Source organism: Bolinopsis microptera, chromosome 8 (genome assembly GCF_026151205.1).
Source record: "Bolinopsis microptera isolate Bmic1 chromosome 8, MBARI_Bmic_1.0, whole genome shotgun sequence".
Classification (NCBI taxonomy): domain Eukaryota; kingdom Metazoa; phylum Ctenophora; class Tentaculata; order Lobata; family Bolinopsidae; genus Bolinopsis; species Bolinopsis microptera.
The window spans coordinates 492778-515532 of NC_087079.1; the positions used below are offsets into that span (position 1 = coordinate 492778).

General features: G+C 38.4%; 3 protein-coding genes across 4 annotated transcripts; 2 read left to right on the top strand and 1 right to left on the bottom strand.

Annotated features, from left to right (window-relative positions):
* Positions 1 to 1282: 1282 nt before the first annotated feature.
* On the top strand, positions 1283 to 22323 carry LOC134820029 (14-3-3 protein beta/alpha-A-like). 2 transcript variants are annotated; one of them, XM_063830208.1, is made up of 6 exons: positions 1283 to 1292; positions 17379 to 17531; positions 17675 to 17794; positions 20762 to 20902; positions 21026 to 21224; positions 21364 to 22323. In XM_063830208.1, exons 2-6 carry the CDS (start codon positions 17433 to 17435, stop codon positions 21546 to 21548), a joined length of 744 nt encoding a protein of 247 aa, XP_063686278.1. In that variant the 5' UTR covers positions 1283 to 1292; positions 17379 to 17432; the 3' UTR covers positions 21549 to 22323. The 2 variants fall into 2 exon arrangements, with proteins under 2 accessions (XP_063686278.1, XP_063686277.1); XM_063830207.1 differs by lacking the exons at positions 20762 to 20902; positions 21026 to 21224; positions 21364 to 22323 and adding exons at positions 18649 to 18795; positions 18924 to 19122; positions 19709 to 20406.
* LOC134819931 (uncharacterized) lies at positions 2035 to 3084 on the bottom strand. The gene is made up of 2 exons (XM_063830088.1): positions 3019 to 3084; positions 2035 to 2824 (listed from the first exon to the last, which is right to left on the bottom strand). Exons 1-2 carry the CDS (start codon positions 3038 to 3040, stop codon positions 2478 to 2480), a joined length of 369 nt encoding a protein of 122 aa, XP_063686158.1. The 5' UTR covers positions 3041 to 3084; the 3' UTR covers positions 2035 to 2477.
* On the top strand, positions 15191 to 17145 carry LOC134819163 (14-3-3 protein beta/alpha-like). The gene has a single exon (XM_063828947.1). The coding sequence runs from the start codon at positions 15192 to 15194 to the stop codon at positions 15912 to 15914; it is 723 nt and encodes a 240-aa protein (XP_063685017.1). The 5' UTR covers position 15191; the 3' UTR covers positions 15915 to 17145.
* Positions 22324 to 22755: the final 432 nt, after the last annotated feature.

A 22755-nucleotide genomic window follows, 5' to 3' on the forward strand; every position in this document is an offset into this window, starting at 1 on the left:
TCAGTTATCTGAGAACAGTGACTTAGAGTAATCAGATGATGTGGTGAAGTTACGAATGATAACTGATAAACTATAATCAAAGTATGGTAACGACGAGGGTTTCATAACGGCCTGGGTCACGGTCCCGAAAGGGCCTGGGTCACGGTCCGAAAGGGCCTGGATCACGGTCCCGAAAGGGCCTGGGTAACGGTCCCGAAAGGGCCTGGGTCACGGTCCCAAAAGGGCCTGGGTAACGGTCCCGAAAGGGCCTGGGTCACGGTCCCGAAAGGGCCTGGGTCAGGGTCCCGAAAGGGCCTGTGTCACGTGGTAACTGGGTCACGTGGCCTAGGCATGAGTTCCAAAAGGGCCTGGGTCACGGTCCCGAAAGGGCCTGGGTCAGGGTCCCGAAAGGGCCTGTGTCACGTGGTAACTGGGTCACGTGGCCTAGGTATGAGTTCCAAAAGGGCCTGGGTCACGGTCCCGAAAGGGCCTGAATCACGGTCCTAAAAGGGCCTGGGTCAAGGTCCCGAAAGGCCCTGAGTCACGGTCCTAAAAGGGCCTGGGTCAGGGTCCCGAAAGGGCCTGAGACACGGTCCTAAAAGGGCCCGACTATAACATATTTTGGTTTTTACACTCGAAAATCTTAACGCGAAAATTTCAAAATTATGCGAAATTACGCGGAAAATGCTAGATTATGCGGAAATATGCAGAAAATTACAAAATGTGCGGAAAACAATAAATTATGCGGACATGTGCGGAAAACGGTAAATTGTGCGATCCCGCACCCATCGCACCTAATATGTGCCTCTGCTCACAGGGGTCTTGAGATGATTGACACCCTGGGTACAGTACCGGATGTCGTTGGCACCGAAGCTTAAGAACAGTTTCTTTACCTGCACAAGAGGGTTCTTTGTATGAAAGGCCTCAATAGATTTCTGTATAGCTGAGATCTTAAGCCCACCCTTAGCTATGTTGGTGACAGTTTCTTTACCTCTACTGAGGCGATCAGCGTCCAATCGAGCAGCAAAGGAGTCACCAGCAATGAGAATGATAGACTTCTGGTGTTTTTGAGAGTCTGTGATGGGAGCTTTTGGAGATACTTTATTAGGACTGTCGGATGTAGGAGAGGGAAGAATAGGAGATGAAGGGGAAGAGGAAGGTGTGGTTAACTTTCTGAAGGAGAGACTATAGTAAAACAAATTTTTTTAAAACAAATTTTATTTTATACCCACAATCAATTCATATTTAGTTCATATATTTAAAGTCAAAATAACCATTTCACATAAGTGGTTATATTATAATAAAATAATTTGTGATAAATTAATAAATTAATTTACACTCAAAAATGAACAAAATATACACAATTTTTACCTAGTGCAACACTGGTTCAGCGCGCGTTCATTATATATACCTATATATACCTCCAACAAATTTCATTGTCAGAAGGTGCAACTCCTGGGGCAATCCTGTGCCTCATGACTTGCTGTGCAGTGTGCACCAGGCTTCATGATGTTCAGTGTGCCATTGGTGGCAGGAAGGGTGAAGTCTGCGTTAATCAACTCATGGGCTGGCCTTGACCTAGAGGCCCTAGTTGTGCGTTGTTCTACTTGGGTTGTATCGAGCACAAACTCAAGTGACCGTGGAGCCCCTATTGAGTAAGTGCAAATGGAGCTGGACTGTGATATTATTAGGTCTTCATCGTCTTTATGGAGGCTTAACTTAGCTTGCTGAGTGTCGTACCTAGTAACAAGGCAAGCATCCATGTTGTTGGTGGTGGAGGGGAGGTCATTAATAAGTCCCATCAACTTAAAGATGCTAGGGAAGTTGTTGATGGGATGTGGCTTGTTAACTATGTTACCAAAGCAAAACATTGTCATAACTGAGTCTATTCAGAAAAAAATTGGGAATTTTCTTGATAAAATCATCAAATGAGACTCAATGACACGCCCGAGCTTATAAATTATTATTGCCAATTATTATCTTTTGTCAACTTCAAGTGATGATTTGAATTTTGACGCAATAAAACTCAATATTGATGCAAAACTAACCAAATAAAACCTTCGTTACTCGTAAAAAAGATGTGAACAGTTATATAATGAACCTGGCACAGTAGCCTGGTCGTGGAAAACTTGTATCGTACACCTAAAATCTTTACCAGTCACAAAGCTGTATTCTTGTCACGTGACACAAACTAACCGATCAAAAATCAAGATTCGTGTCAACTTACTGGGCGGCGCTCAGCTCCTGTCATTCCACCGCAGCTTCAATCATATGTTTATGAACATTATATCCTGGGTCCCCGACTCTAAATAAAACTAAATGTAACCACGGACGATTTTTAAAAAAGCTGTGTAACACACGCTATCATCTTGCGACGATTTATCAAGGAATTCATGTAATCTCAATTGTAGTGTCACTGTCAGTATCATTTAAACGATTCGTTAAATTAGTTCGAAAAGATTACAACCCTTTTTCCTACTGACTCAAGTCCCTTTTTCCTACTGACTCAAGTCCCTTTTTCCTCTGAAATATTCCTCATCTTCGCTGTTCTTCATTCCTCTAAATTCCCTCTTGCCTCGGAACTCTCTCTTGCCTCTAAACTCTCTCTTGCCTCTAAACTCTCTCTTGCCCCGAAACTCTCTCTTGCCTCGGAATTCGCGTTTGCCTCTAAACAGCTCATCGTCAGCAATTTCACGTTTCTCTCTGCTTTCCTCGTCGTCTTGCTCCCGCATACCTCTGAATTCCTCGTCCTCCACTCCTCTCTTTACCACTTGGGAATCGTCCACGGATCTTCTTTTCAGATCTCCCGCTGCAACGTCATTTAGAGCCAGCATTAGAAATAGTCCTGAAAATAGAATCCTTGTAATTGGGTGTGTGGTTAGTGGACCTTTAGAATGATACAAAGCCACAAATTTTCCAACAGTAAGTTAATTAATTAATGTAATCGTTATTATTCAACCATAAATCGGTTCCCTTATCCATTGTCGAAATTTCGGAGAAATCTAACGTATAAACGAAAGTAAAAATCTGAAGTCTTACCTATAAATATAACACTCTTCATTTTCAAACTGAACTCTGTAGGAATGCTTTTGTCTTCGTAATCTTCCTTAATGTTATTTGTCAGTTAGATCTAATATTATCCATATAAACATTGTCAATGCAGTAACATTATGTTTAGTAATCGTACAACAGTTGCTTGTGAATATGAAAGAAGATAAAAAGTCGATTAAATCATTTTATTTTTGTGATGAATATTAGAGGAATACGTTGTGGAGGTTTGAAGTTGGAGGCACACCGTACGATCAGAAGTAACAAATAGACGAAAAGCAATAATTTCTATATTAAATAAAACTGATATAAAGGGCCGCTCTTCTTTTCAAAAATATGCTAAAACGAGTTTGAGTCTGCTATTTCTTCAGTTCAAGATCAAAGATTTGTCATAATGATCTCGTCATCACTATTAGTACTAATACACTTCTTTGACGTTAAAGTAGATATCTCATTTTAAAAATAAATGACGTCAAAGACTCCCGCTACTTAAATGAAATCTACAAAAAACATTTCCATCTTCAATTTGATAGCCCATCAATCAAAAGTCTTTGAGTTAAGAAATTTAGAAAATTATGTCAGTTTGTTAGCCAGCTCAGAATTATAAATTAGGGTGAAGCAGTATTTAATAAAGCTGCGAATTCATGAGAAAGTCGTCAGGCTATTTTCTCATTTGAAAGTTTATTTTAAATCAATTAATACGATAAGGATCTGGTGGCTAAGGATATTCCTAAATATGTTCAGAAAATCGGACGTTACAAAATTAAGGAAATTCGGCAAATCAAAATTCAAGATCTTCTCAATGGATAAAGAACTGGAGACCAGACAAAACGCGTTAGAAATGGCAATTGAGGCTTCGAGTATTAATACCCGAGAGGAATATGTAATTGTAAAACCAACATATGTAATCTGTGTAATTAACACAGAAAATCTAGTAAACCTAAACTCCATCACGATTGTTTCGTACCTTCCTAGGACACAACATAATATCGTACTGAACGATGTTTAACAATATGGGATCTAATGGCACTGTGTCCTGTGTATTCTACTACTAACATAGTACATTACTTTAGGATGTGAACCCGCTAGCTTAACTCTCTTCCGTGCTATTGCGGGTAATGATGGATTAAACTGGGGCTAAATCTCTCATATGACCTAGAGTTAAATAACTTGATAGCCCCAAAAGACTGCACCCTCTTCCTGTTGTCTCGTTACAGACTTAGTCTACTTCTGTGCATGTGGATTTTATTATATAATAGTTCCTAATTAACTGTCCTACTGACAGTGACAATAGTGGTACGCGCTAAAACCTAACTTCGATCTTGATAAAAAGTAAAAACCTCACAAAAAATACTGCTCCCACTTTTGAGAGAAAAAAGCGCACGTTTTTTTACCGAGAACAAAATAAGCAGAAAGCAAAAGATTTTTCTCCTAAGCCTTATGACATGTGGACTGCTTTTCGTAGATAAAGATTAATGACATGAAAAATAGCACCGAAAATGGCATTTCCTTGGATATAAAAACGATATCCTTTATTACCTAACAGAACTTGAATAGCCTATGACTTGAGTAGGACTATTAGCCTAGTGATTGAGAGTCACATACAGTTCACAATACAGCTCTCTGAGTGGAGATTGGAGTCATGTGACCTAAATCCAACTCTCTGATAGGTCACTGAATGTAAAATCTACAGCGATGAGTTGACAAAAAAAAAGGACTGACTGGGGACTGGCCTGTGAAATAGAGTGAGATTGTGGACCTTGGGGTGCAAGACCACGAGTAAGAAATCTCTGAAAGCTATTCAACCCCGGAAACTCTGAACCACCAGAATGGTACTGACTGCTCAAAAATATTGGTATCTCTTATAGCTAAACGATGGCTGACAAATCATCTATGTCTCACCAACATCCTTTGTTCATCGCTTCATTACCCTAGACTCATCCAAAATTAAGGGACAAAAACTTCCCAACATTTTACCGGCAAAGATCCAGCTAATAGACGAAAGAGGATGGTGCTAGATATTCCTTTGTCAGAAGTCCAGTGTCTGGCAAATGGGCGAACAAGAAGTGATGGATCAGCGGCGGTCTCCCCAAGTCGAGTATTTGTATCCTCTGCTGGGGAAATGACCTACCATTGTCCCCTCAGTTAGCTTTGTACAATACGTCTTTAGATGTATCTGACTTCTAATTTTCAAATTTGAATGAGCAGGTGCTTAAAAATTGGAGTATTTACGATCATGATTTAATAAAATACCGCACGAGTCTAATACTATTCCTATTGTTCTTATCCTAATTTAATGATTTAACCTTGCTTTGTTATGACTGCCACTAGGAATCCCCCTGTACTCCTGAGGAAGCAAACTAATACTCAGCTTTGGGCTGAGTTAACTTCCTCGGGATCCTTCCTCTACTTAACTTCTCACGTCCACCAATCAGAGGTCTTCCTCAGGGTCATGTGCCTCATATTGACCTCTAAATCCCAAGATCAAGGACCCGAACAAAAGGTCCCCTGATCACCGTCACTCTGTCGAGGATTTACAGAGGCGTGGAAACAGGCTATTAGTCAGTGTTGCAGAATATTGTAGGGTGTTGTCGAGCTGCCTGATCATTATACCTCGCTACTTTAAAATCGCTACAACTCAATACTTACTTTAAGCCAGCTACAAAGTTTCAACAACTTTTGAAACTCGGTTAAATTGAGGAACTTATAAGTATGGGGAACTGTCCATGATACACAATTCAAATAATGTTGTGCAATTTTGTAAAATATGGAGGTCGGAGGAGAAGAAATGAAACAGTATGATCCCTATACTTTCCTCGGATATTCGTATCGCTACTAAACGTAATCTAAGAAATAGCTTCAATCTGATCGAGCCTGGAAGAGCTTGAACCTAGCAACGATCTGGTCATTCACCAGCAATTAAGATCAAGCAGCGGGGAGACTGTCGGTCTCGGTATAACTGAGATCTGTGCATGTCTAGTCTCCCCTAAAATAGTCTCGCGTGATTATAGATTGGTCAACTGACTCCCACGTGATCTTTGCTACTCTAGAATTGGACGTCGTACCACGCAATATTTGATTGAGATTCAGTTTAGTTAATTACCTCTCCTCATTAACCGATCTTTGTAGGGCCCACAAATTAGACAACTTCTTGCGCGATTCTTTAACTAAAGGCTAATTACTAAAGTTAATCTAGCAAATTGATCGGGCATTGTATTGCAGTGAAATGGTGACTGGCGTACGTCACGTAACCATGGTTACAATGAGCTATTGTAGGGAAACTCCCTGCTCGACTACTGGCAACTAGGAACTGCTCAGTTATACAACTTCAAGTTTAATCAGCTGAGTTATGAAGTTCTAGAATCATACATAATTATACTCATATTCTAGATTTATGTAATATTATTCGTTATTCAAGAGGAAGGGGTTGGAGAAGGACCTGTCGTGATATCGTGGATCCATTTAGTTCCACCGAGATCTGGTAGTACTCGTCATTCTGCTGCCTCCATGTATCTTGCACAAGAGAAAAATGGGTGATCTTCTCCCTCCCCCCCCCCCCCCACCCCCTCAATTGAGCTACTGGAAGTCATTATACCGGAGAATGCTTCGCAAAATGGGAAATTATCAAAATGTACTACCGGTAGAACATTTTCAAATATGAACTTTCCTGGGTCAACACTTCACAGTTTGATTTCTTTCCAGTTACCTTACGAGACATATTTATATGGTACGAAATTTGGGGATTTTTGGAAAAAATCCCCATATTTTCGTACTACCAAAATTGTGGCCGCCATTTCAAAATCCCACACATTAATTTTTATGTAATTGGCTTAAGTAGGGCTAATTTGAGGTGAATTTGTCAAATAAGTTGTTATACATGTTTTGTGAGAATGAGACAAGGATACGCATTTCTCAGGTAAATAGAAAGTTACTTAGTATAAAAATTACTGAATAGAAAATACTGGTTTTTCAGTGTTACGTGAAAAACGTGCGTCAGATTCAAAATTATCTCACATATAATTTTATATAGACTTCTATAACAACGACTAGTTTCACACTAGAAAAACAAAATAGAATAAGGAAGACATGCAATTTTCACCGTTATGGAATAACTTGAACAGCAAAACATTGTTGTTAAACAAATGGATCCTGCTCCGAAAATTCTAATATTTTAATTGCCTCAGTTATAGCTGATTTCCTAAATCCGTTTTTAATGATAGTTTTACCACGATTTAAACGAAGAGAATGATTCTTAATTAATTTAGTTTTTCACGATTTTTAAAAATTCCATCAAAAACTGATTTTGATTTCTCTGAAATAATTTAGCGTGAAAATGCGACAATTTAATTTGGGGTACGAAATTTGGGGATTTCTGAAAAAAATCCCCATATTTTCGTTCCCCCATAATTCCGATCCCCAGAATTATGATCCACATAAATATGTCTTGTAAGGTACCAATAAGCGAGTTCACTGTGGATGGAACAAGCCACAATGAAGTACTAAACGCTAGATTACCGAAGATAGCTTTGATAAACAGATAATCATCAGAATAGAAAGAGACATTTTGGAAGATTTTTAAATGGAAGCTTTTCTCTGTTTCGTTGACCAAAATTTCATAGTTTTGACTGTATTTTTGACCAGAGACCAATCAGCTAGTGAGGTCAGTGTGAATGACACAATCCACGATTGGAAGCTGAATATCGGGAGAAAACTTTTATGAAAGGAAAATCATAAAAATGTCCTACCGGTAGGACATTTTCAGATTTCAGCTTACCGAAGATATCAGCTTACCTCTAGAAATATTCAGAGCGGCCCAAGTAGGCTAGGTCAACGGTCGTGAACAGTCAGGACAATATATGTGTACTATGATTTACATGAGTTATTGTATTTGAAGAACGGAATTCTGTTCGACTTCGCTACCTAAGATATCAAGCACAATGATGTGCAGATTATTATGGCTGCCCGAGTCCTGCCTTTGGAGAACCAAGTGATCTGACCACCATATGCGTCCTCAAGTAATAAGCATGCAAGCTTGAAGCACCGTGGGAAACTATAGCTGCTGACACCGCGATTAATTAGCTTTTGCACAACTAAGATGTAAAAGGGATGCCACATTTGGGAGCGTCAAGGAATACAGGGAATACAAGGAATACAAATTTCAAATCTTAAGTTACAACAGCAACTGTGATCAAGATAATAAATATAATAATATTATAACTATAAACTCGCCCCTCTCCATAATGATAATACTAATATTCACAAATATAAATAGAATTTGACTATATTAAATCTTTTATTTGATAAACTTTGTTATTATATCGCCACTTGCATAGGGTACCCTAGCTCGATGAGTGTAGCTTTGTAGGCAACGGTGCTCGAAGAGTAATGTTGAAAAATGTTGTAGATGTACGTTTATGGCGCGGAACGTTGGTTAGTGGTTACGTGTTACGGCAAGAATCGACGTTTATTGACTCCAAGAACTTTTTACGGTTGTTGAACCAGTTGGTGATATACCTGGCGACAATTCTCGAAAGATGTATCACTATCTGGCACTCGTAAGTCATTGATGTAAAGAAACCATTATGATTGGAGATGAGCTTGACTAGGTTTGTATCAGGAAATATGGTGTGAATTGTTGAGTTTGGGGTGCTGTCGCTCGACTTCGATGCACCCCAATCGTATTTAGGATGTTCCGTCTAGCGACAGCGTTAATATCACAATGGTTTAAGAGATGTTCTTCGTTTTCGACAATATGGGCGCTAAAGATAATGCTGCACCATGTGCATATTCGATCTTCACGAGGAGTCTTGTTATATCTACCTAATTCAACCTCCAGTCGGTGTGCACTTACGCGGAGTCTGGTGGTATTTACCCTATCGTTATACCTAATCACGTGATCTAGGTAACACTCTTTCCCAAAGCTTGATTTTAGATTGTGGTAGAAATCTAGTTTCTGAGAAGAGTTAATGTACAAGTTCTAAGACTCTTTGAAATACGTTTTGATCGATTTTAATATTACATGACGACTTTTGATACCGTTGTGTATAAGGAAGTTTTCTTTGGGTGGTTTTATAACGTTTGAGTGTTTTTTTTGCAGCTGGCTATACGTGTTTTTTAGTTTTAAGATGAAAAGCTGTCACATGATCGGCGGAGAAAGATGGGTCAATAGTAAGGAGTGGCGCTAAGCCTCTGTACCAGTGGCAGTATAAGTTCAGGTTCTTTTGTTCTTGGAAGGCCAGTGAAACTAATGAGCCGTCACTAAGATTATGCAGACGTTGAGTATACCTAAGGGTGAGATTGATACATTCGTAAATCAACGGATAACGCCCTGAGTCACCCCAGACGCCCGCATTAGTCGCTTTCCGATTAACTCCTAGGGACCATATCAGAAAGTGTAGGTGCACTTTTTCAGAATTGAGCAGGCTAATTTTCTTGAGTATGTTCGTTCGGATGTCAGTGTTTGTTTCAATTTTATCGCTGTGGTTTGCTCGTTTTGCGATATGTTTTATAATGGACATAGGTGTGTAAATAGGTGCCCCATATAGAACGATAGGTTTAATGAGACTGTCGAAAAGGGTCGTGAGAAATATTAGTTTGGATTTGTTAATCGTGCTTTTCATGGCATACATGGCACGCATCGCCTTCTTTTTCAGTTCAGTGCGGGCTTGGGTGAATGATCCTGAGTTATGAATTTCGACTCCTAGGTAGCAGTATGACTCGACCTCCTTAATGGTGTGAGTACAAATTTTAAAACTTGCGTCGTTCTCAGATTCTGACTGAATTTGGAATTGAACTTCATGAGCTTGGTTTAAAAAAATTAATTTCCACTCCCCATTGGATGCAATAGTTGTTCAGTGTATCGAGCTGTTTTTGAAGGGTCTTCGGATCTAGAGCTAGCAATATTAGGTCGTCGGCCCAGAGTAGGTGGCTGATTAATTGATTAAGAAGTCTCGGGCAGTTTCATTGCCAAGTAACTTATTGAGAAATTTGTCCAATTCTCTCAGGGTATCGAAACGACGAGACCAGTGACATCGGAATTTTTGTTCGAAGTATTGGATGGTTTAATATAAGAGTTAACGAGAAAGATGTCACATTTTAGCCCAAAGAAGGTTCTGTCTAGTTTGCACGCTATGACATCCTCTATTTGACATTTTCTAACCTGACGCCACGAGCATATTCATTTTGAACCATAATGCATACAGTGATACACCCCCATGTTTATTGTCTCGACGAGTGTTATTAAATCTTTAAATGTTCTAAAACCTGGGTGTTTGATGGGTTGTCTGATTTCTTGTAAGCAGACAAACGGACAATTTTCGAAGATAGGGCCTTGCCAATTTACCTACGTGCTACGGTCAGGGACCCCTCACCCCTGCACCCCAGACTATAATGTCTATCAACATTGAAGCTGCAGCTGAATGACAAGCTCAATCATTAATCATTAATCAATCCCATGTTGCCAGCTTATTATATGTGCCAGCAATTATTATATGTGCTATGGCTCGTTACTTTCTTTTGGGGGAAATGTGAAAAGAGTTCGTGCGGACCCAGCAAAGCTTACTGGCTGGGCGTATTACTACTATATATACAGCTCCTACTAATTTGCTCGCCCAAAAATTTCATGTGACTTTGGTTTTTATGGTTTTGCAGCCGTACAAAACGGTTTTACATAAACCTTGGAGGACTTCGCCGCTTCGACACGCCACGCAAACCAGTCAACCAGAGCGTTGCTTTGTTAATTTGCAGAGCAACGATCTGGAAGGGTTGACATCGTCAATGAAACATAAACCCTAATCCCAACCCTAACCCTAACGAAAATTCACAAGAATTTTCTTAAAATTTGGACGAGCAATTTAGTAGGAGCGCCATGACACAGTTGCTCTCGTCCAATTAAATTGCTGCATATCATGAGGGTAATTGCTTTTATATATTATTAATATTGGCGACGTTTGACCACGAAAAATCACAAATGGCTACAAATAGCAGCGTTTGATCGAAACCTGGTTACTATACCGCGCGCCTTTTTGTTCTTCTCCATGATTCTTATGCAAAGCTTTGCGAATTAGTAGCTGGGTCAGTCAATTAACAATGTAGGATGATGATTAATCACTATGCACTATACAGTTGATTGTCACGTAAATTTTTAACACGTCCTCTATAAGATGGCTCTGAATCATATATGACTATTCGACGCAAAATCCTAACCCTCTATAATCTGATCCCAACGGCCATAACACAAGCCCAATCCCTAACTGAAGCAATAAGCATATGCTGAAACCCTAACCGATAACCCCGACGAGATATTAAGCCAACTTCCTTATATGGTCAAATCACGTAATCGAGACTGGAGACAGTTTTTTGCCGATATCTTGCTAGGGGAGCATTTAAACCCTCTGTCATGTGCGGTGATTCGGAATCAGCGTACGAAAATACAACGAATCAGGTAGATTTCAACTGTCAGGGGCCCTTTTAGAAAAATATCCGAAATCGATTGTAGAGTGATTTAGCACGCTCGAACAATGTACACGGAGACGTATCATAAATTTAAATTTAACCGCGCGGTGACCGGTGACCAGACCCCTAGCGCTTATAGTAGCATGCGCCCGCCATTTTTTACTTTCCCGGTGGGATTCCCGATCCCACCTTTTTGTTGTAGCGCGATGCACTACTGGGTCGCGCGCGCATCAAATAATGCTTCTCGCAACCACGTATGCAGATCGGCGAAATGCGAAGGATTGACATCGTGAATCAAACCTTTTTGTAAAATAAGTGCGTCATATTTTTATGAAATATTAAAAAATATTAAAAATTGATCGTTGATCATCAGTTGCAAAGTATTTTGACGCGCGCGTAAGTCGGTTGTAACATACAAAGTTACAATTGGGTAGCGGCTAGTTTGTAAACATTATCTGCTCGATACAATAAAATCATGAAACCTAGTTTTGAACATATTGCAATTGCAATTGAACCTCTTTATCTTGTGTATATAAATAACACATTCATTATTGTTAAAAACTTCTTTTGTAGCGCGATGCACTACTGGGGTGCGCCGCGCATCAAATAATTCGTCTCGGTAGATCGGCAAGATGCACCACTGTGCCTCACCGAGCTGCGAAGGATTGACATCGTGAATCAAAAACTTCTTATACAAACATCACCGACATTTGATTTAAAAGTGATTCCTGTCATTACATGTAACTTAGTTGACGATGTCAACCCATCGAGATCGTTGCTCTGCGAAGCAGAGCAACGATCGACGATGCGAAGCAAGAATGCTAGTTCGCGCGGCGCGTCGAAGCGGCGAAGTCCTCCAATACATGTAACATGTAATGTTTTATCAGACGTTCCGCAATAATTTATTTTAGGGCCCTGTCTCTCGTCATTTTTACTATTTACCATTATGTCATGATAACCCTGTTATTTTGGTTGTTGGTGGGGTAATCTAGTTAATAATATAAGGCTTACTTTATCCAGAGCCCTTATAGTGGCGCGCCCCAGCCTCCCGTGAAACAAGCGCGCCCGCAATGGCGCGAAAGCACATGGTTAGATGAAATATAAGGCCAAAATGTTTACTTGTTACTGGGCCAAAATGTTTACTGGGCCGCGCTCAGCCTGTCATTCCGCCAAATCTTTATCTATATGTTAATGAACATAATAGCCTGGGGTCCTCAGGTAACCAAAATGTATATTATTATTACAATTATATTGAGATGTAACAATTGTTAACAAAACGCAATCAACAATAAACTAATATGATATTATTTAACTTGTTATATTATTCATTATTGAACTTGTATAATGTAATTAAACTGCAATGATGATGAGGATGATGAACATTTTAAAGTAACCAGCTGCAATGAGTAATTTTTTAATAATAAATATTAGAGATCAATTTTCAGCAGATAATTTTAAAATACCCACCCACCTAACAAATTTATACATGGTTAGTAAGTTTAAAGTGATAGAATATAAATAATAACTGAGCACGAAAAAAGATCCAAGCAATTACTACGCTTCAATTTATAGAAATTATATTAATAGAAAAATGTTCATAGACAATAGAACAAAAATTCAAATTTACCGCGTACCAGTCACTTGACTTTCATAATTTTATACAAGTAGTCCAATAAGCTGATTGTAGTGCGAAACTATGACAAAACCAGATGTAAGAGATTTGGTTGGTGAGGCGGGTTATTATAGTCTCTACCTGTCTTGTTCATATCACTCAGTTTATGACGTACTTGAGTTAATTTGGTTAGTTTTTCACTATATCGTACAACTTTTATAAATATATTTTGGAGGTATGTATCATATAGGGCTTGTGTCGTCATTCCTATGTGTGGTCTGAATACCATCATCTGGCAACCATCAGCAATCTGCAACACATTAAAAGCTCTATGGTAACATTCTAGTTAAATCTTAACTGCCAACATGTGGAATCAACTCAACTTCAGGTTTTAACTTTACAAGAGAGCTCGTACACACAGGCTCTTAGCTAATAGCATATTTTCGTATTATTAATCTTCAGTTGGACATGAGATTTTTTGTACTTAGTATATTCTTTATGTTACAGCTAGCAGCAGAGAAGGGTGCAAGTTCCTGGCTAACCACCTTACCACTCAAAAGCTATGGTTATCTCCTGAATAAGCAACAGTTTTCAGATGCTATAGCTTTAAGATATAACCTGAAGCTGAAAGATTGTCCAAAACTTTGTACTTGTGGTGATTCCTACTCCGCAAACCATGCCCTCAGATCACGTGTAAACTTGGGGGTTATGTGACCTTGAGGCATAACTCACTTCTAGATACAATAGCTAATATCATGCGGACAGTCAAATGCAAAGACGTTCAGACAGAGCCCCCTCTTCTTCAGCGGCATGCAGTTACCACGAGGTACAGTAACTGGAGATCAAGCCCGACTAGATATATCAGCAAGATCAGTTTGGAATGCGTTGGAAAGAGCATTTTTTGATGTAAGAGTGTTTCACGCTCCTGCTCCAACCAACGCCGCTAAACCAATTCCTATGATGTATTTGGCTCACGAGACTGAGAAGAAAAGAGCATATAATGCAAGGGTCCTAGAAGTGGAAAAAGCTACCTTTACACCTTTAGTTTTCTCCACAACAGGAGGCATGGGAGTCGAAGCGCAACGCTTGATTAAAAAGCTTGCACAAAAGATGGAATCTCCAACGGGTCAGCGTTATTCAGACTCAGTTACATATCTTGAAAGCGCTTGCGCTTTGAGGTATTAAAGACAACGGTTATTTCGATAAGGGGGGACAGAGGGCCCAAGTTGCGATGTAAACCAGACAATATTGAAGATTTAGATTTAAATATTGAGCCCTTTGGCTAGAGAATACTTTCTTGAATATTTTCGATAGTTTTTAATATTGGTAATATTAATGAATTGTAATTGATTGATATGTAATATTTAGGCCCGTGGCCAGTTTTCACAAAGTATATTCTTTACCTGATGTGTAACGGCACACACCTAGCCTGTAGTAAGTAAAGCTCTTGTGTGATCGATGATTCTATTGCACAGATTGTGGTAGGCACCACTAAATATCTCGAAATGCTTTGGATGCATGTAAACAGGCAGCCCTGTTTCTATTCGAAGTTCTTTAGAGGATGACACAGACCGAGACCACCAGAGTCTGCAGCTACTTCAACTGTGCTCATTAGGGGTCCTACCTTCCTGGTAATCCAATAGTTTTTCTTTAATTGTATAACCTGACATCTCATGTTAATTACCACAGCGTATAGCATCAGTCTACTGAGAAGCATGATCCAACTGTTTTACTCCACACACACACACACACACACACACACACACACACACACACACACACACACACACACACACACACACACACACACACACACACACACACACACACTTCGAGTGAAGGTAGAGTAACTTGACAGTCTTTGAATAGTATCCTTTTCCTCCATCATGTACTTGTACTTGTATTCAAGAGAAACACATTACCAGCATAGGGGCAGTTACAGTGCAGCGATAAGAGATAAAAAACTGCTAAGATTATCAGCACACTTATCAATTACGAATTTTAAACATTAGTAATGTTGTGTATTTTGATTTCTTCGCTATTCTGAGTAAACATTTATGAAAAAGTTTTTAATATACTAACCTGGCCATGTTTCAGAATGACTTCAAGTAACCATGTTGCCATTGCTCGTCTGGCAGAGCAAGCTGAAAGGTATAATGATATGTCCTTTGAGATGAGGAAACACATTGAAGCGCTTAATGGAGACATCTCAGAGGATGACCGAAACCTGTTCTCAGTCGCTTATAAGAATGTTGTTGGACAAAGGAGGTCATCTTGGAGAGCCATGTGTGGTATCGAAAAAAAGCTCAACGAAAGCGATGCTAAATTAGCTCAAGTAAAAAATTACAAGGAGAAAATCGAAGCAGAGTTAACAGATCTTTGTAATGAAGTCTTGAGGATTCTTGATGACCTTTTAATACCAAATGCCAGTGAAAGTAAAGAGAAAGTGTTTTACATGAAAATGAAAGGAGATTATTTACGATATCTTGCTGAAATTCAGAAGGAGTCTGATGAAAAGGACAGCATAAATAATGCTAGGCAAGTGTATCAGGATGCATGGGATATTTCTGAGAAAGAGTTGGAATCCACACATCCTATCCACCTGGGCCTTGCTCTCAACTTCTCTGTGTACTACTTTGAAATTCTAGATGACAAGGTCAAAGCATGTGATCTTGCAAAGAAAGCATTTGATGATGCAATCAGTATGCTTGATAATCTGAAGGAGGAATCGTACAAGGACAGCACGTTAATCATGCAGTTGTTAAGAGACAATCTTACCCTCTGGAGTGCAGATGGAGAAGATGAGGATGAAAATCAATAAGGCTTGTAATTACGATAATTCTCACTTAGGACATAGATATGAACCGTTGTGAACTTTGCTGGCTATTTCATATGAGTGAATCAGGAATTTTCCAGAAGAAATTGATTTGAAATGATTTTTTGTGTTACAGTAAAACCATATTTATTATATAACATGTAATTGAATTGCATCATGTATTTTAGGTCTAGAAGTTAATATTCGTTTTGTTATTGTATGTGCTCATTTTCAACTGTCATTAAAGTATTTGTTGGTTTATTATCAAATTCTAAGCTTATATTTGTAGTTCATTTGGTTACCAATTCGGTAAGTTTAGAATTAAACATAAATTTATACTCACTTGGCACAGCCCTGGAGGTGATTTAATTATCTTTGTACTTATTTAATCGATCTTAATCTGTCTGCTGTCATCATGTTCGCAATTATGTAGACTGTAGAGGAGGAATGTAAGGAATATAATGTTTTTCACATTGTTCCTAATTCTCGAACTCACTTTGCCTTGATATCTGTAAATAATGCAATATAGAAATATTTGAAGAGTTCTTGTTTTAGGAGCATATTGCATACTTAAATCTACAACAATCACCTGTGTTTTCTGAACAGTCTACTTGAACCTAATCCAGATATACATTTGGCCGCCAGAATACAGAAAATTATCGAGATGTTTAAGTTTAAAATTCATCTCATTTGAAAATTTCTTATGTTTTACCAAGTGAATTTTGTTAATGGCTATGTATGATATTTTTGACAATTTTCACCTAAGGATCAAGGAACTAAGAAAAAAGCATTTATTTTAACTGTTTTAGACCTTCAGTATCTTGAAGTGGGCATGGCCCTTGAAAAGATGGTTTATATTTTATTCATCAACTAGATACATTTATTTTCAAATCGCTATGTTTGTATTTATGGTTGCCTTGGTGATGATCTTTATTTTGGGACTAGATGGCAACTGTTAGAATCCCATATTAAGTAAAATTAAAGTCATTTTCGACCCGGCTGCATACATTGTTTTCAAGACTATTTCTGTATTGCTTAGAATTTGTAATTTTGGTATTCTGTTCGATACAAAAGAAAGGTATTTAATTTAAGTTGATATATTACCATTTGTCAAGATCAAATAAATTGGCACATATTTAGTCGACAGTGTAGCATGCTTCGTATCACATCTTGTATTATGTTGTGTTTTGTTGTGTTTTCAGCAATTAATTATTTACATGTTTTTGTTTTGCCATACTACCAGACCGTTATTGTTTCCTATATTCTCAACTCACTTCAATGATCCAATTCCTTTGCATCTTGAAATAGTTCTTACCACCATAATATGTTTATATCTACCAACGGTCAACACAACCGTGAAGTCATGTGCATTCACAAAAACGTTTTGAAATTATTATTATTATTAATTACGAATTATTTGTTACACTTGTCAGAAAATAAGTGAAGGATGTTAACATTTAATCTTGTTATAGCACACAAGTGTCAGTCTATTGATCAAGTGACGTTGTCTCTGCCAGCAAGGAAATGACCACTGACTTGAACGACCACGACACCCTCATCATCCTCGCTAAATGGGCCGAATCTGCTGAACGTTACGATGACATGGCTGATTACATGAAGAAGGTAAGCTTGAAACGTGCAGGAAACAGCGATATTTTGAGAAACTCCATATTTAAAAGGAAACCCAAGAAATACGAAATCATTAAACTTTCCATGATGCTTAAGCGTTCAGCTAGCTATACAACTTGCTGATGTTTCTTCTCCAGGTCACAGAAGCCAGCACCGAGCTGAGTCAGGAAGTAAGAAACCTGCTCTCTGTAGCTTACAAGAACGTTGTCGGTGCCCGACGATCTTCTTGGAGGGTCCTCTCTTCACTGGAGACCAAGGTAAGGAAGAATCCCTTAAGGAAGCCCATGCACTGTTCTTTTGTTGTTTTCTCAGCTTCTGAAGCCAGGTCGCACACATTTCTCATTGGGCGGAAAAATGAAGCCGTAAAACATTATTTAAAAGCCAGTGGAATGTAAGATCAAAAAGCTGATAAAATGTTGGTTTCAGTAGAGCGACGAGCATGTTAGACCTTTAACTTATTCTAGCAAATCTAGAAACCATTTCCATATCACGATCACCCAACATTCATTTGTTTGAAATAAAATAAATCAGGTACAATTTTGCATTGTATGATGTTGAAGAAGCCCACAGTAAAGTTTTGCAAATCAAAGTGTCTAAATTTTAGATCACAACCGTAGCTTTTTCACCGTGTCAAAAACAAGTTGATTTCGTAGTAAAAACAAGTGGGTCATCCCAATTGATGATTTACTGAGGAGGTTTTAGTTGAATATAACCAATACTTCAGTTTTACCCATGTTAAATGTTACCATGGTTACTGTGATACACTTGAATGTCGTTATACCTCAATTCCAACAACTATTTTTTGTATTGCAACATGACTTGTGATTATCTTTTCCCAAAGAGCAGACGCTATTTTCCATGCATTGCACATGATGCATTTTGTGACTCAGTGATTATTCTTTAGTAGTTGATGATGTTGATGTTTTATCTGTTTTGCTTTCTGTACTCAGATCAGGGGTTAGCATTTATTGTGGCAGGAGCACTGGCGCAAAATTTATACAAATCTTCAACAATTTGTATGTCGTTATTATTCTTTAAAAATGGCCCGAAAAGTAAAATAATGCTCCGAAATTTGCTCTAGAACCGCAATAAATGCTGGCTCCTGTTGCAGGTGATGAATCAGAACGATGACAAGAAAGTAGCTCTTGCAAAGGACTACAAAAAGAATGTGGAAGAGGAGTTGACCGCCTTGTGTGAAACAGTCCTCAGTCTTTTGAACGACCACCTAATTCCCAATGCTAAAGAAATTGAGAGCCAGGTGCAGTGGTTTTACTGTCTTATCAACCGTCTTATCAACCATCTTTTGTAGAAGTTATTGGGCTTCAGATTATGAGCTACACGATTTAAGAAATGGTTCTGAATTTATACAGTGAAGTCCGCTCTTAGGTATTCTACTTGAAGATGAAAGGTGATTATTACCGATATCTAGCTGAAGTTGCCAGTGCAGAAAAGAAAGAAGAAGTGGTACAGAAGTCTCACGACTCCTATGAGGAAGCCTCCAAGGTTGCAGATGAGCTGGACCCCACTCATCCAGTAAGACTGGGACTAGCTCTCAACTATTCCGTCTTTTTCTACGAGATTGGTGGTAAGAACCTTTGTTTATGTAAAATGTTTTTGGCTCCTGCCATTATTTATGAAGTTTAGAGATTGTGTCTACTACCCGCTCATACCATGACCAGTAGTGTTAAGTCCATACTAATTGGTTAATCTGTCACTAATTGAAGAGGGGTTATAGTGACCTGGGTGCAGTTAATCTTGCTTGCATATTAAAGAACCATTAAAACCCGCTCTTTAGCAGTGCCCACATACATTGTCAGGGCTAACTCTCAACTAGTTAAAACACTGCCTTATAACTCTTATCACAGCTTCTGATTAACATCAGATGTGCATATATTGTGGTTTTAAACTTCTAGCATAATATGTGGACTACATAATGTTAGACAAATGATCGAACCAAGTTAAAAGGCTGCCGATCAGTAAGCTTTAAACAATTTTAGCTGAACACATAAAAACCAGCATGATATGATAATGTCACTAGTTGACTGACCCATCGCTCGAGCTATCGAGAATAGTTGTGCAGATGAATGTAAACTCTACTTGCTACAATCTAAAGGGGAGAGTTCATACCATCATGATTGTGGGGTTTTTGATTCAATTATGGATATTTTCAGGGCAACCTGACGAAGCATGCAAACTTGCCAAGAATTCGTTTGACGCAGCTGTAGCAGAGCTGGATAACCTGGACCAGGAGAGTTACAAAGATAGCACATTAATAATGCAGCTCCTCCGAGACAATCTCACTCTGTGGATGAGTGAACAAGAAGACGGAGAAGAGGCTGCAGGAGACAAAGAATAAGTAGTGGACCATTGACTGGGTCACATGTGACCATGGACCCTTCATATTAATGCTGCCATGATACAAGAACTCAGTGACCTGCCCGTATAATATTTGTTAGCTGTCCTAATGAAACTTTAAACATTCGGGGTCTCTGTTTAAGAATATTTCTATCAATTATTCGTCGTGCATACTGTAACTCGTTTTAATGACTAGGTTTTCTAACATCTTCCTAGCTCTGTAATATCGAGCTGGATATTACCAGTATTGGTACGATATTATGAAGGAGTATTCATTTCGGACTCAAAAATATTATCTTCCTGGTCACAAGAATTTTTTTCTACTAAAAATATTTTCTACGTTAACCACACTTGTATTCACCTCACTTTATTAAGTATTGAGAGTTCCTTTGATTTTTGTTGTTCGAGGTCACTTGTTGACTGATGATGATTTAACTGTTTGTTACAATATTGGACAAATTCCCGCCTCATTTTTAGAATTTATGTTATGAAAATTTTAATTTCTTTTAATATATCTGATACTTTCATTTCTACAATGATCACTCAATCACAGAAATTAATTTTAGCTTCTCTTGAAGCCGGCAAACTCGAACTTGTAGCCTTAAATTTGGATAGAAATGTTGATCTGAAGATACTGATAAGACGGTCGTCTAGCTCCGTGAATATACTGGTCTGACCTGCCCTGGATGCAGCAAACTTGAAATGTGTGATACCTAGGATTCAGAAGCTGGGATATAGATTGTACCTTTTTTAATAAAGAGGGCTTCAGTGGACTTGCAATTGCCTTCACAATCGTGATTAATGCTGTGAAATAGGTTGCACATTGTTAACCGCATTACTTATAGCTTTGTTAATTGAGGGTATTGCAGGTGATGAACGACGAGAAGAAGGTAGGATTAGCTCGGGACTACAAGAAGAGGGTGGAAGATGAACTGACTGCCCTGTGCGAGACCGTACTGGGTCTGCTCAACGAATATCTTATTCCGAATGCCAGCGAACACGAGAGCAAGGTTTCTTTTCTTTTCTCTGATTCTAATTCTGTCAAGGGCCTGAATAAAGGTTCTGTGCTAGTTAGATGTATTATTGTATATGAATCGAAGGTTTATATTATTTGTAACTAAAACATATGCCAGGTGTTCTACATGAAGATGAAGGGAGATTATTACCGGTACCTGGCAGAGGTAGCTAACGCCGAGAAGAAGGACGAGGTTGTACAACAGTCCCACAAGTCCTATGATGAGGCTACTGACGTTGCACAAAACCTGGAGCCCACCCACCCTGTCCGACTGGGACTTGCACTTAACTACTCCGTCTTCCACTACGAAATTGAAGGTAAGATCGCATTTCAGTTGTGCATCATTGCATCGTTCGTTTTGATGCCGATATTAAATACTAGATACTCTGATTCAAGATATTCCAATTAAAGGTGCTCTGAACAGTTCAACTCTTCTTAATTTTATCAATATCTTAGGTTGTCCTGAGAAAGCTTGCAAACTCGCTAAGGAATCCTTCGATAAGGCTGTAGCAGAGTTGGATAACCTTGACCAGGAGAGTTACAAAGATAGCACATTAATAATGCAGCTTCTCCGAGACAATCTCACTTTGTGGATGAGTGAACAAGAAGACGTTGAGGATAACGCAGGGGACAAAGACTAAAGTTAGCGCGCAAGACTGGGACTCGCGTGCAATGCGCAACACAGCGCTCCGTAGTGCGCTCCATAGTGCTGCTGACATGTCTTGACAAATCTGTGTGCTACCTTGATCCGTATATAATATTATATGTGTAACAACATAAATCATAATATAGGTCTCTCGGTTACCTTTGGGGTTGATTTATGTCATATGAACAATATATGATGTATGCTTATTTTATAGTATTATAAAGGCGTTTAAAACGACTCATCTAGATGTTATATACAGTCCTTACTTGTTTCATTTTAGGAGTTTTTGGATGGTTGGTTCGATGTCATGACGCTTTAATTGATCAATTTGCTGGCCACTAATTGCAATATTAGCGTTCAAGTTAAAAACATTTTCTATATTAATTATACCCCTTTCCTTATTGAAAAGTGATTAAAATTTCCTTTAATTTTTTATGACGTTCGGAAGTCACTAGATGACGATTGATGATTTATCCTAAGTTATAGTGCTTTTCTAAATTTTCTAAGTTAACCTGGGACCAATACGGGATCCTCGCCTCATTTTTAGAGATTTGTTTTATGAAAATTTTAATTTCTTTTAAGATACCCGATGCTTTCATTTCTTTAGTCATTGCCATTTGACATGCGCCTATATAGAATCGGTACAAAAATTTGGGTTTTTTCCAAATTTTCTTTGGTCATTAACTTTGTGGTGTTACATGAATGATAATTAGGAAAACTTTTGTGATATATATCAAATGATTGATTATTAACATTTGTTTCCAACTTAATTTAGTATATGGATCCTTTTGTTATTCACCGAAAAAATTGTATGAAACGAATCATTCCAGTTTTTTAAAGAATACTTGTGCGAAAAACCAGGCCGCTAGTAAGTAAGACTTGTACAATATTATGTAGATCTTATACTTAAGACACTTCCATGGAATTATGTAGAATTTGTTCGGAATAAATTCCTAATCAGTACCAGATGCTACTACATTTCACAGAAAGCCCATGGGAATCAAATTACAAACTCATTACCATTCATCTTAAGTTAGCTGTAGAAGAACTGTAGATAACTTCCTTGACATAAGTCATAGCCTGCATATATAAAATTGGTAGGTTCTGATAAACTCTAATTTGTTATAATAAAGAATGCTGAACTACTGATTTATCCAGACAACAGCCTCCTTGCTAGAGTATTTCAGTATAGTGTATACTGG

Bases quoted from the DNA above. Each gene is read 5' to 3' on its own strand.
- LOC134819931 (XM_063830088.1), bottom strand. From the start codon at position 3,040: ATGAAGAGTGTTATATTTATAG. The intron at 2,825-3,018 runs GTAAGACTTCAG...TTCTATTTTCAG, and splicing joins GAAGAGTGTTATATTTATAG to GACTATTTCTAATGCTGGCT.
- LOC134819163 (XM_063828947.1), top strand. From the start codon at position 15,192: ATGACTTCAAGTAACCATGTTGCCATTGCTCGTCTGGCAGAGCAAGCT.
- LOC134820029 (XM_063830207.1), top strand. From the start codon at position 17,433: ATGACCACTGACTTGAACGACCACGACACCCTCATCATCCTCGCTAAA. The intron at 17,532-17,674 runs GTAAGCTTGAAA...TTTCTTCTCCAG, and splicing joins TGGCTGATTACATGAAGAAG to GTCACAGAAGCCAGCACCGA. The intron at 17,795-18,648 runs GTAAGGAAGAAT...CTCCTGTTGCAG, and splicing joins TCTCTTCACTGGAGACCAAG to GTGATGAATCAGAACGATGA.